The sequence below is a fragment of the Arachis ipaensis genome, chromosome B5 (genome assembly GCF_059453495.1).
Source record: "Arachis ipaensis isolate K30076 ecotype BB chromosome B5, ASM5945349v1, whole genome shotgun sequence".
NCBI lineage: Eukaryota > Viridiplantae > Streptophyta > Magnoliopsida > Fabales > Fabaceae > Arachis > Arachis ipaensis.
Window position 1 is genome coordinate 120,007,910 of NC_142440.1, and position 11,703 is coordinate 120,019,612.

The 11,703-nt window shown below is 38.5% G+C and overlaps 1 protein-coding gene across 1 annotated transcript; it reads left to right on the forward strand.

Moving 5' to 3' along the window:
- Positions 1–272: 272 nt before the first annotated feature.
- LOC148565575 (uncharacterized) lies at positions 273–1,109 on the forward strand. The gene is made up of 2 exons (XM_088487188.1): positions 273–600; positions 766–1,109. The coding sequence occupies exons 1-2, from the start codon at positions 273–275 to the stop codon at positions 1,107–1,109; spliced, it is 672 nt and encodes a 223-aa protein (XP_088343314.1).
- Positions 1,110–11,703: the final 10,594 nt, after the last annotated feature.

The following is an 11,703-nucleotide window of genomic DNA, read 5'->3' on the forward strand; positions in this document are numbered from 1 at the left end:
GGAGAAGTTTGGGAGAAGCGCAGTTCACATGTAAACTAAGGGCTTTAACAGTACCACTACGGCAATAGCACAAGGATAACTTCAGGGGCATGGAGAAAAGAATCTTGCAGTTTGAGGAGGAGATCACACGGTTGGACAAGTTGGTTAGTGATGGGATATATGATGGTATAACAGAGGCTAGAAGGAGGGCGCTGGTGCACTTTTGTGAAAAATGGTACATCAGGCAGGAAATCCACTGGAAATAGATATCTCGATCCAAGCATGCTACTGACATGGATAAGAATACCAGATACTTTCATAACATTGCCTCGGCGAGAAGACGGAATAACAGGATAGATGCCCTGATGATACATGGAAGACTTGTACATAATCAAGTGAGAATAAAAGGTGCAATTAGAGAGTTTTACAAGGAGTTATATCGACAGGATTATGTTCCGAGGATTGGAGTCAGGGATGGTTTGGTGAAGAATATCCAAAGAGATGAGGCTGACGCACTGGAAGTGATGCCGTCAGCAGAGGAAATCAGGGAAGCAGTATGGGACAGTGAATCTTCCAAGGCCCCAGGAAGTGATGGATACAACATGAACTTCATTAAGAAATGTTAGGAGGATATTGGACCGGAATTCAACAGTGATGGGGTTCTTTCAAAGTGCTAAGTTGCCAACGGATGTAAATGTAACGTGGGTGACATTAGCCTCAAAGTTTGAAGGTGCAAAGGAGGTGAAAGATTTTCGGATGATTAGTATGGTGGGGTGTGTGTATAAGGTAATTTCGAAGGTGTTGGTGAGAAGGATGCGAGCTGTCATGCCGGGGTTGGTCGAAAAGACTCAGCAGTGTTTGTAAAGGGTAGGAAAATTCATGATGGCGCACTCATAGCCTGTGAAACGGTGCATTGGCTGAAGACTCGGAAGAAGACAGCGGCTATCATCAAACTGGATTTTCAAAAAGCTTATGACAAAGTAAGATGGAGTTTTGTGGATGTTGTGCTTCAGAAAATGGGTTTTAGCCAAAGGAGGAGGATTTGGGTGAAGGAGTGTTACTACGGCTACTATGGCAGTCCTGGTGAATGGGTCACCATCCAAGCCATTCAAGATGGAGAGGGGACTTAGACAAGGGGACCCACTTTCTCCACTGCTTTTTGTGCTAGTTGTCGATGTTTTGCATAGGATGTTGGGGAAAGCTGTGAGAAATGGGCGCATTGCTCCACTGCTGGTAGGGGATATCATATTGAACTGTCACATTTACAATTTGCGGATGACACCATTTTATTCTGCCCCCAGAGACTGAAACAATTGTCAATTATAAGAGGTTGTTGCGGTGTTTCGAGTTGATGTCTGGGCTGAGCAGGGATGCCAGCAAGCCACTTTACCAGTTAGATATTTGGGGATTTCTCTAGGAGCAAATCCGCGCCTCATAAAGACTTGGAAACCAATCATAGATAAGGTGGAATAGAAGCTTAGCTTATGGAAAGCGAAGGTTTTGAATAAATCAAGCAAGCTTGTCCTTATCAAATCAGTCTTGAATAGCCTCCTCATATACTACCTAAGCATGTACAAGATGCCGAAGGCGGTGGCGGACAAGCTGATTGCATTACAAAGGAACTTTATGTGGTGCAAGGAGGACGGTAACTATGGTATACCTTTGGTCAAGTGGGAGTTAGTCCAGGCTCCAAAGAAGGCGGGGGGCCTGGGGGTTGGTGATGCAGTGTTACGGAATACAACGCTCCTGTTTAAGTGGTGGTGGCGGTTTTCACAGGAGGACTACCCGCTGTGGAAGAAGATTGTTTGTTCATGCAACAAGTTGAATTCGAATGTAATGCTAACAACTCAGCCTTTACCAGTAACAGGAGGGCCTTTGAAAGACATATGTCAGCTGAATATCAAAGAACCACGGATTCGAGATAAAGTGGTTAATGGACTGGCGATGGAAGTAGGCAACGGTAGGAAAACCCGGTTTTGGGAAGATAACTGGATTCAGGGGATTGCGCTAAAAGTGAGTTTTCCAAGACTCTTCTCTGTTTCAAGTCAACAAGGATTTCTCATTGGGGATTGCGGGTTTTGGGATGGGCTTGAGTGGATATGGAATTTTCAATGGAGGAGGGTGTTGTTCCAATGGGAGCTGGAGCTCTTCCATCAGCTTCATGCGAGGTTAAGGTAAGTGCAGTTGGCATCTAGGTGCGAGGACAATGTGATGTGGGAGTTTGACAATAAAGGTGTTTTCTCTACGAAATCCTTTATGCAGGTCATACAAGCGGAGACGTTGTCGGACGAGATCACGAGCTATAGCTTCACGAGTTCACTTTGGAAAGGTCCCGTACCTCCGAGAATTGAGTTGTTTGGGTGGTTTGTGCTAGTTGGCAGAGTTAACTCCAAGGAGAGGTTGACTAAACTAGGAGTTAACATTCAGAGTGATAGTATTTCTGTACTGTGTACCAAGGAAATAGAATCTGCTGAGCATTTATTTCTTCGGTGTGAGGTAACATGGCAGGTGTGGTGCAACTGGTTGCGGTCATTTCGTACAGAGTGGGTAATTCCTGGAACCGTGAAAGCACTGTTTGAGAGTTGGAGTGACATGCCCAGTAGACAACAAGGACAGAAGATGTGGATGACAGCGTTCTTTGCAGTAATTTGGAACATCTAGTTGAAACGTAATGCACGGATCTTTAATAATAAAAGAGAGAGCATTGAGGTAATTCAAACAAAGACGGTGTTGAGTTTCACAGAATGGCGGGGATGTGATCTGGTGGGTGGCTGACAGCAGCAAAGGGGATGCCAGGGGTTGATTTATTTTGATTGTTACATTTTATGTTTCTTTTCTTTGCTATGACTGATCCACTTTATTGTGTTGATCCTCCTTTATTTCAAAAAAAAAAAAGTATTGGTCCAAAGCAACACTTGTCCTAATTTCCTTCTTCTTCCCAGCAGCTCCAGTGGCTTCTTCCTTCTCTGCCTTGGGTTTTGTTGCTACTGGAAGAACCCCCATCGGCGAGCTAGTCACCACCATCCAGCTCCAGTGGCTCCTTCTCTATCTTTCCTCGGTTCTGTTGCACTATCTCTTGCCAAATCCATCGCCACCTGCGGAAATCCGTTGCAGGCTCGTGCTCCGTTGCGATTCCATGGAAATGTTGCCGCCATGAGCGTCAGTGGTCTAGCCACTATCGGAGAAGAACGACAGAGCCAACTTCAGCCAGAACTCAAGGTTCTCCTTCTCGCAGTGCGACAACGCTGTTGCGAAGCACCCCTTCCTCCTCTGTCGTTTCAAGATCTATGTCCTCCACTTTCCCCTTCACGATGGTGCTGTCCTCGACGCCGCTAGTGGCAGTGCTTCGCCTGTTGCCGCTACTCTGAGTGGTTTCGTTATCGTAGATGACGCTGTCTTCCTCGACCAATTTTGTTCCCCTCCACGTACAATCACCGGCATCCAGAGGTTGCATTCCGGCATACAAGTAAGTTGGTTCCTGAAGCAGAAACTCCGATTGCAGATTTGAAATTCTAGTTACGTCCATCCCTAATTCTACACCTTCAAAATCTGAAGTGTGGCTGAAATGCAATATAATGCTAGGAATGTGGAATAGGAATGCTCTTCTTCTATTATAGGAAATTGTGTTTTCAATTCGGTTTAACTTGTTACTAGAAGAATATATCTCTGATACATTTTTGTTTGGATGTAAATTTGAAATTCTGGATCTCTGATATGTAAATTCTTGCTGAAATTGTGGTACTACTTGTAATTTTATAATTGCTGTTGATTCTTCTTTTTCTTTTACTTATTTTGTGTGAACTCGATTCAGGTTGAATTCTAGAATATTGGTTGTTGCATTTCCCAATGCTGCATCCTCAGAATCTGATTCTGAATTCTGAAATTACAGAATTATAAGTGTTGAATTTTCTACTTCTGAATATGTTGAATTATTGTTGATTGGTTGAAAATTTGATTCTGATTTGGCTTGAATCTGGAATATTAGTTGCTACTGGATTTGTTGATTATCGTTCAAGGTTGGATAAATTCTGGCACAAGTTGTTTTAATTTTTTCATGTATCTTATTTCATTTTTGATTATTTGAATTCAAGTATTATAAACTAGTTTGAATCAGATCCCAAATCGAGATCAGTAAATCATCATGGGAAATTTGCATGGTGTTCAATGAAAGCACCATTTAATACGAATTTGTATGACGAGATAGAGAATTAGGTAGACATTTAGAGAGAATAGGATAAAAATTCTTAGGAATAGGAGAAAAGAGAGAAAGTAGAGTTTTCAATTACATCATACCTCTCTCACATTATTACATCATATTCTTATTCATAGTATAATTCTCTAATAGATTATGAACTATAAATCCAATACTAATTCTATCAAACATATATTAGAATATAAATAAAACATATATTAAAAATATGTAAACTAACATATATGTTAATACATAAATATATAACAACTGATTTAATGACTGATATTTAACATAGAGGTATTATTTTGTTTAATAATTTTTATGAAAAAAATAATCAATTTTTTTTATTTTTATCTTATATTTAAACTAATATTGACTAATTATCCATTTTCTACCTTGGGACATTAGCATGGCTAAATTTTTTATATATGAAAGATAATATTATAAGATTTTAAAAATTAAAAATATAAAATCAAAATTTCAAAAGATAAAAATAAAATATATATATATATATATATAAATAATAAAAATTAGAAGAGGCAATTTCTATTTTTTTTTAAATAAAAAACATATATAAAAGTAAATTACAGAAAATAATTTGTAAGAATAAGACGATGTGATTCACCAAATTGCACCATTCTCATACAATTTACTTGCCATATCACAATATACAAATTAATTCGCATATTTTTTAAATAAATAAAATAAAAATTTATTTACCGAAATAAATAATTTATAGCATTTTTTATCAAAATACATCATATCTCTTATCTCGTTTACAGTGTAAATAAAAATATTACACGTATTTCGTTTACACTGTAAACGAGGTACGTGTAATATTTTTTTATTTACACTGTAAACGAGATAAGACTAGAAGAGGCTTATATATATGCATTTTGTCCACAATCACAATTAAGAGCTTTTCACTTCTATTTCTTGATCTTTTCTTCCACTTTTATCCTTTTCTAATCATATTTTTTATTACTTCAAGATTATAGTGTAAACCCGAGTAATTAATAAATAATTAGTCAATAAATTAATTATTAATCAAAGAAATTAGAAAATAGAATTTTATAGTTTAGGGAGTAGAGCTAATTAAAATAAGAATTTTGACAATAATTTTAAAGAATTTGGCACAAAATTGGGTCAAACGGGCCGAACCAAGCAAATCGGGCCCATGCACACTTATGCACCCATATATATATATACTCACTTCAGCCTGCTCCTTCCCCAAATGTTCATGAAACACGCTGAAAGCAAAAGAAAAAACGTGAAACACTAGCTCTCAAATCCCTTCCAACTTCAAATCCACGTAACTTTCAATCCGGAGTTTTGATTGACGAGCCGTCAGCGGTCACGCATTCGTCTCGAAATTCTCTACAAAACCCACCCAACAATTTTGTAAGGAGATTCTGATTTCGTGTCCAGTTCTCCCCTCTTCAATTCGTGATTTTTGGATTTTGGATATTGAGGGTTTTAGTGTTTTGATGGTTTAGGTGAACTCTAGTAGCGGGTAATTACCAAATTTTGTCTATTTGACTCGTGGATAATGGTAAGAAAATTCTAACCCTTGTCAAATTACTGAATTTGTGAACCCTAATGTAATTCTAGTATTGTTGTATAAAAATTTAGATTGAATTATGTATTTGGAAATAATTTGGTGATATTGGAGGCAAATTGGCAAGGTTGGGAGCTTGTGCTTGAACTTTAGGGCTGTGGATATTTGTTAACGGTGGATACTTGAGGCATTCCGAGTTTAGGGAGAAATCGGCTAAGATATGGTTTCGGTTTCTTGTAGCTAAAATATAATGTGTCGTAAAAACTTAGGTTAGTTGACCGTAAGATAGGAATTGAATTGTTGATGTGTTGATGGTTGAGATCAATAAATGATAAATGATGATTTTTTATTGAGATGTAGATGTTGTTGATGATTTAGGATTGGTTGGTATATATGACGTTTGGCAAATTAAGGTTATTGTTGGTGAAATAATGTAAATTTTATGGAGATTGATGAAGTGTATATGCATGTTATTCATGATTTTGTGTATTATTGCTTTGGATATGAATGAATGATTTGCAATGAATTTGAAAATGAAATTGTTTTGAGTTTGACCTGGCAAGGTTCGTGGTGGTTTACCGCTTGCTCAGCGTCGAGTTGTATGTGGGATTCGTGGTAGTTTACCGCCTACATATTTTTAAATAAAAATGCTTTGTGGGGTTCATGGTGGTTTACCTCCCACGTGTGTGTTTTTTTTCCAATTGAAGATCTTGCGAGGTTCGTGGTGGTGTACTGCTCGCAATGGTGGGGTTCTTGGTGGTGTACCGCCCACCGGTTTTCAAGAGGACGATATTCGGATTAGCTACCGGATGTGTCAGGTTCTGGCAAAGTAACCGACACGTGAGCTCACGGCCAGTAGGAAAGGCATGCATCATATGCATTATGTGTCTTGTTTGGTTTTGCATTTTTGGGTTTGCGTAATTGATTTCATGCTTAACTGCTATATGTCCTGTTTGCTGTATCTGTATCCTACTTGTGTTTGCTTTGTCTGTATTGCTTGTCTGTGCACTGGAGCTTCGAAGGATTGGAGGAAGGCGAAATTTAAGGCTTAAGTTAGAAAGGAATTAGAAATAAGAACCTTAGATAGCCTACTCTGTTTATGGTTTTCAATTTTAGTTTTAAGTTTGAATCTATTGTCAAGAGTTCTAGGATCGGCTTCGGCTTTCCCGGAACATTATATATTAGTTATGTGGGCACCGTTACCATACTGAGAACCTCCAGTTCTCACTCCATACATATTTGTGATTTTCAGATGCAGGACGTGAGACACCTTGCTGAGGCAAACTGGGAGCTTTTTAAAGTGAATAACTACTCTTTTGGGAGTTTTATTTTGGCTGAGTTGTATATATTTGTATCTCCATTGTATATATTTTATGTTTGTCACTCTTAGAGGTTGACTTTGGAGAATTAAGGTTTATATTTTGTCTTTTGGTTTACTATTCGGTTGTATATGTGTATATATTCTAACCTGCCTTTGCTTCGCAGGTCGAGTCTAGATCTTGATTATATAACTATCTTTTTTGAACTTTGATCTTATATATATATATCGTCTTTCGCGCGATCTTATCTACCTTTCCGTGTTTATTTGATCATGAGTTATGCGCTTTTCTGTTTATATTTCGTTTAACTTTTCTTCAAGGCTCCTAGATAATTTCCTTTTTCAATATATATATATATATATATATATATTATTTTTAGAGGTCGTAGCACCTAGCCACCTCTGATTTACGTCCTAGGCGTAAAGCTCTGTGTGGTAGGGTGTTACATATAGCGCGTGTCGATAATCATGATGCAGACATCAATCCACTGAACGCAACCTGGCACATTGCTGGGGCAGCCGACTTTGAGGTTGGTGTTGTTTTTCTTTTAATATTTATGTTAAAGCATAGATGTGTTGCTATACTTAAAGTACTTTTATAGAAATAGTATATAGTATATGTTAGGCGAATGAATATATTGTTAGGAATGGTTTAGATGACATGGTATGATGTTAGGCATACTTTAAAATGGATTTTTTAGTTAAATATTTATTTAGGTTTGTTTTTCTTTAATCTAAATTATTAAGCATATGTTTATTATTTTAGTTATTAATTAGGGTTATTAAAAATTTTTAATAAACTTAATTAAGTAATAAGATGTTTATGTTTCTATTTACTAAATATTTAAGTAAATGATTTTTTTAATTTGTTATTACTTAAGTTAAGTTATTAAGTTGATGGTGACGTGTTAATTATTTAAGTAAATGTTTTCACTTAATCTAATTTATAAAAGAGGTGCGAAAATGAATGTTGTTATTAATTATTTAACTAAATAATTTTATTTAAATTAAATTATATAGACGTTTATTAATTTAGTTATTCATTATCTAAGTAAATATTTTTATTTAAATGAATTTATAATGTAAATGTTTGTAGTTATTTGTTAAAATAGTTTACTTATAATTCAAATTAATTTGTTTTGTAAACGTTTGTTGGTAGAATTTTTTACTATGAAATTTTTATAGTTTTATAGGTTTACACATTTCTGATTCGGGTTTTTTATTCTTTACCAAAAGCATCGCCTACTTCTTCCTAGGAGAGTGAGTCACACACTTCCACCACCCAACGCCGTTGTCCCCTACCTGTGGGAGGCTGGCATCGGCAACGCGGTGCCACTCAGGAATTTTGTGTTTGATAACTCTCTGATCACGGCATTCGTAGAGCGCTAGCGTCCAAAGACCCACACGTTCCACTTGCCGTGGGGTGAGTACACCATCACTCTAGAGGACATCACTTACCACCTCGGGCTGCATGCTAATGGAGAGCTAGTAGATGAGTGCTTTCGTGACTTCCATACATGGTACGGGACCGAGGCCTGAGAGTTGGTTGAGCGGCTACTCGGTGTCAGGCCTCCTGCAGTCCAGGAGCAAGGAGCGCAGAGGAAGGAGTCTTTCTCCCTAAAGCTGACATGGCTTCGGAAGCGTGTCCAATAGTACGGGAGTTGCTACATATTGTTGACAAATAGGGGTTACCTGATGACTGATAAGTCAAATAATTAGGTCCATCTCCAGTGGCTCCCACTACTAGATGACTTCCAGAGGTGCCGTTCTCTGTCCTGGGGATCTACAATGCTAGCATAGATGTACCATTCCCTATGCTCTACAGCACAACGCTCCACCACAGACATCGCAGGATGCACTCCTCTGCTGATATCTTGGATATACCAAAGATTCCCTAAGTGGTGTCCACCTGAGCGATAGGTTTACATGTACCCTATGACTACGAGGTAATTGTTCATTTTGGTTTTACTATTCTTCGTTTTTGCAATTCAATATGATGCACAATTAACTGAATCGTGGTTATTCTTTCAAATGTCCACAGGTTGATTGGCATGACATAATAGAGTAGGGACCAGCACAAGCAGAGAGTCCTACGATGGCATCAGGAGTTGGATCAGTTACTGTGGGATGAGATAAGTGAGTTACCCTTTTATTTGGTTTAACTTATTTAGATTACTCAAACTTTTTTAGTACTTGTCACTGATCATTATTTCACTAGACCAATGTAGTTCCTATGGACGCCATATGACAACCATGCACTGCAGGATATCTGTCCGCTATGGCTGAAGGAAGAGGTGAAGTGGGGGACATGGATATCTGTTGTCCCCCTCATCTGCTTCAACATAGTTGAATTCTACCATGCCGATCGGGTGAAGTGCCGGTTCAATGGCTAGCAGCTAGAGCCAAAGGACCCCGGTCAACGTTGACAAGTTTCTGACTACCACAAGTAGGGGCAAGGACGTCTGGTGGCTGGCAGGCGAAATCGTGATCTCAACACTTCTTCACAACTCTGCGTAACTAACCAGCAAGTGCACTGGGTCATCCAAGTAATAAACCTTACGTGAGTAAGGGTCGATCCCACGGAGATTGTCGGCTTGAAGCAAGCTATGGTCATCCTTGTAAATCTCAGTCAGGCGGATTCAAATGGTTATGAGGTTTTGACAATTAAAATATAAATAAAATATAAAATAAGATAAATTTACTTATGTAATTCACTGGTAGGAATTTCAGATAAGCGTATGGAGATGCTTTGTTACTTCTGAACCTCTGCTTTCCTATTGCCTTCTTCCAACCATGTGTTACCTCCTTCCATGGCAAGCTGTATAATCCTCTCGGATGAAAACAAATCCATATGCGTTGTCACCGCACGGCTAATCATCTGTCGGTTCCCGCTAGTGTCGGAATAGGACCATTGTCCTTTTGCACACTGTCACTGCGCCCAACATTCGCAAGTTTGAAGCTCGTCACAGTCATCCCTTCCCAGATCCTACTCGGAATACCACAGACAAGGTTTAGACTTTCTAGATCTCAGGAATGCTGCCAATGGTTCTAGCCTATACCACGAAGATACTAATCTCACAGACTCGGTCCGTGTATTAGATATCCAAGAGAATATACTCCAGCTGTCGTCCAATGACTACGTTGAACATCATGTAGATCGCTTTGTGGTTGTCAGGCATGCGATCTTGGCTAAGCGAGTAACGAAGATTGGGTGATTGTCACGGGTCACCCCTTCATTCTGACTTAACTGAATTAAGAACAAGAGTATATCTTGGAGAGAAATTAGGCGTGAATTGAAGGAAAAATAGTAGTAATTGCATTAATTCATGAAGAACAGCAGAGCTCCACACCTTAATCTATGGAGTGTAGAAACTCCACCGTGGAAAATACATAAGTAAAAAAGGTCTAGGTATGGCCGTGAGGCCAGCCTCCAAACGTGTACAATGATCAAAAGATATTCCAAAGGATGTCAAAAGATTAACCAAAGACATAAAATAAATCTCTAAAAGTAGTATTTATACTAAACTAGTAGACTAGGGTTACAAAAATTGAGTAACTAAGTGCAGATAGTGCAGAAATCCACTTCTGGGGCCCACTTGGTGTGTGCTTGGGCTGAGCATTGAGCTTCACACGTGCATAGGCTGTTCCTGGAGTTAAACGCCAGCTTTGGTGCCAGTTTGGGCGTTTAACTCCAATTCTGGTGCCAATTTGAGCGTTTTACGCCAAGATATTTTAGGCTGACTTTGAACGCCAGTTTGGGCCATCAAATCTCGTGCAAAGTATGGACTATTATATATTTCTGGAAAATCCAGGATGTCTACTTTCCAATGCAATTCAGAGCGTGAAAATTGGACTTCTGTAGCTCTAGAAAATCCACTTCGAGTGCAGGGAGGTCAGAATCCAACAGCATCTGCAGTCCTTTTTCAGCCTCTGAATCAAATTTTTGCTCAGGTCCCTCAATTTCAGTCAGAAAATATCTGAAATAATAGAAAAACACACAAACTCATAGTAAAGTCCAGAAATGTGATTTTTGAATAAAAACTAATAAAAATATAATAAAAAGTAACTAAAACATACTAAAAACTATGTAATATCAATGCCAAAACGGGTATAAATTATCCGCTCATCACAACATCAAACTTAAATTATTGCTTGTCCTCAGGCAACTAAAAACAAAATAGGATGAAAAGAAGAGAATATACAATGAACTCCAAACTTATCAATGAAGATTAGCTTCAATTAGATGAGTGGGACTTGTAGCCTTTTTGCTTCTGAACAGTTTTGGCATCTCACTTTATCCTTTGAAGTTCAGAATGATTGGCATCTAAGGAACTCAGAATTCAGATAATGTTATTGATTCTCTTAGTTCAGTATGTTGATTCTTGAACACAGCTACTTTATGAGTCTTGGCCGTGACCCTAAGCATTTTGTTTTCCAATATTACCACCGGATACATAAATGCCACAGACACATAACTAGGTGAACCTTTTCAAATTATGACTCAGCTTTGCTAGAGTCCCCAGTTAGAGATGTCCAGAGCTCTTAAGCACACTCTTTTTGCTTTGGACCACGACTTTAACCGCTCAGTCTCAAGCTTTTCACTTGACACCTTCATGCCACAAGCACATGGTTTGGGACAGCTTGGTTTAGCCGCTT

What these genes read in the sequence shown, in the direction of transcription:
- LOC148565575 (XM_088487188.1), top strand. Translation starts at nt 273, where the DNA reads ATGGATAAGAATACCAGATACTTTCATAACATTGCCTCGGCGAGAAGA. An exon ending in CATGAACTTCATTAAGAAAT is followed by an intron (nt 601 to 765) that starts GTTAGGAGGATA and finishes TGTGTGTATAAG; the next exon opens with GTAATTTCGAAGGTGTTGGT.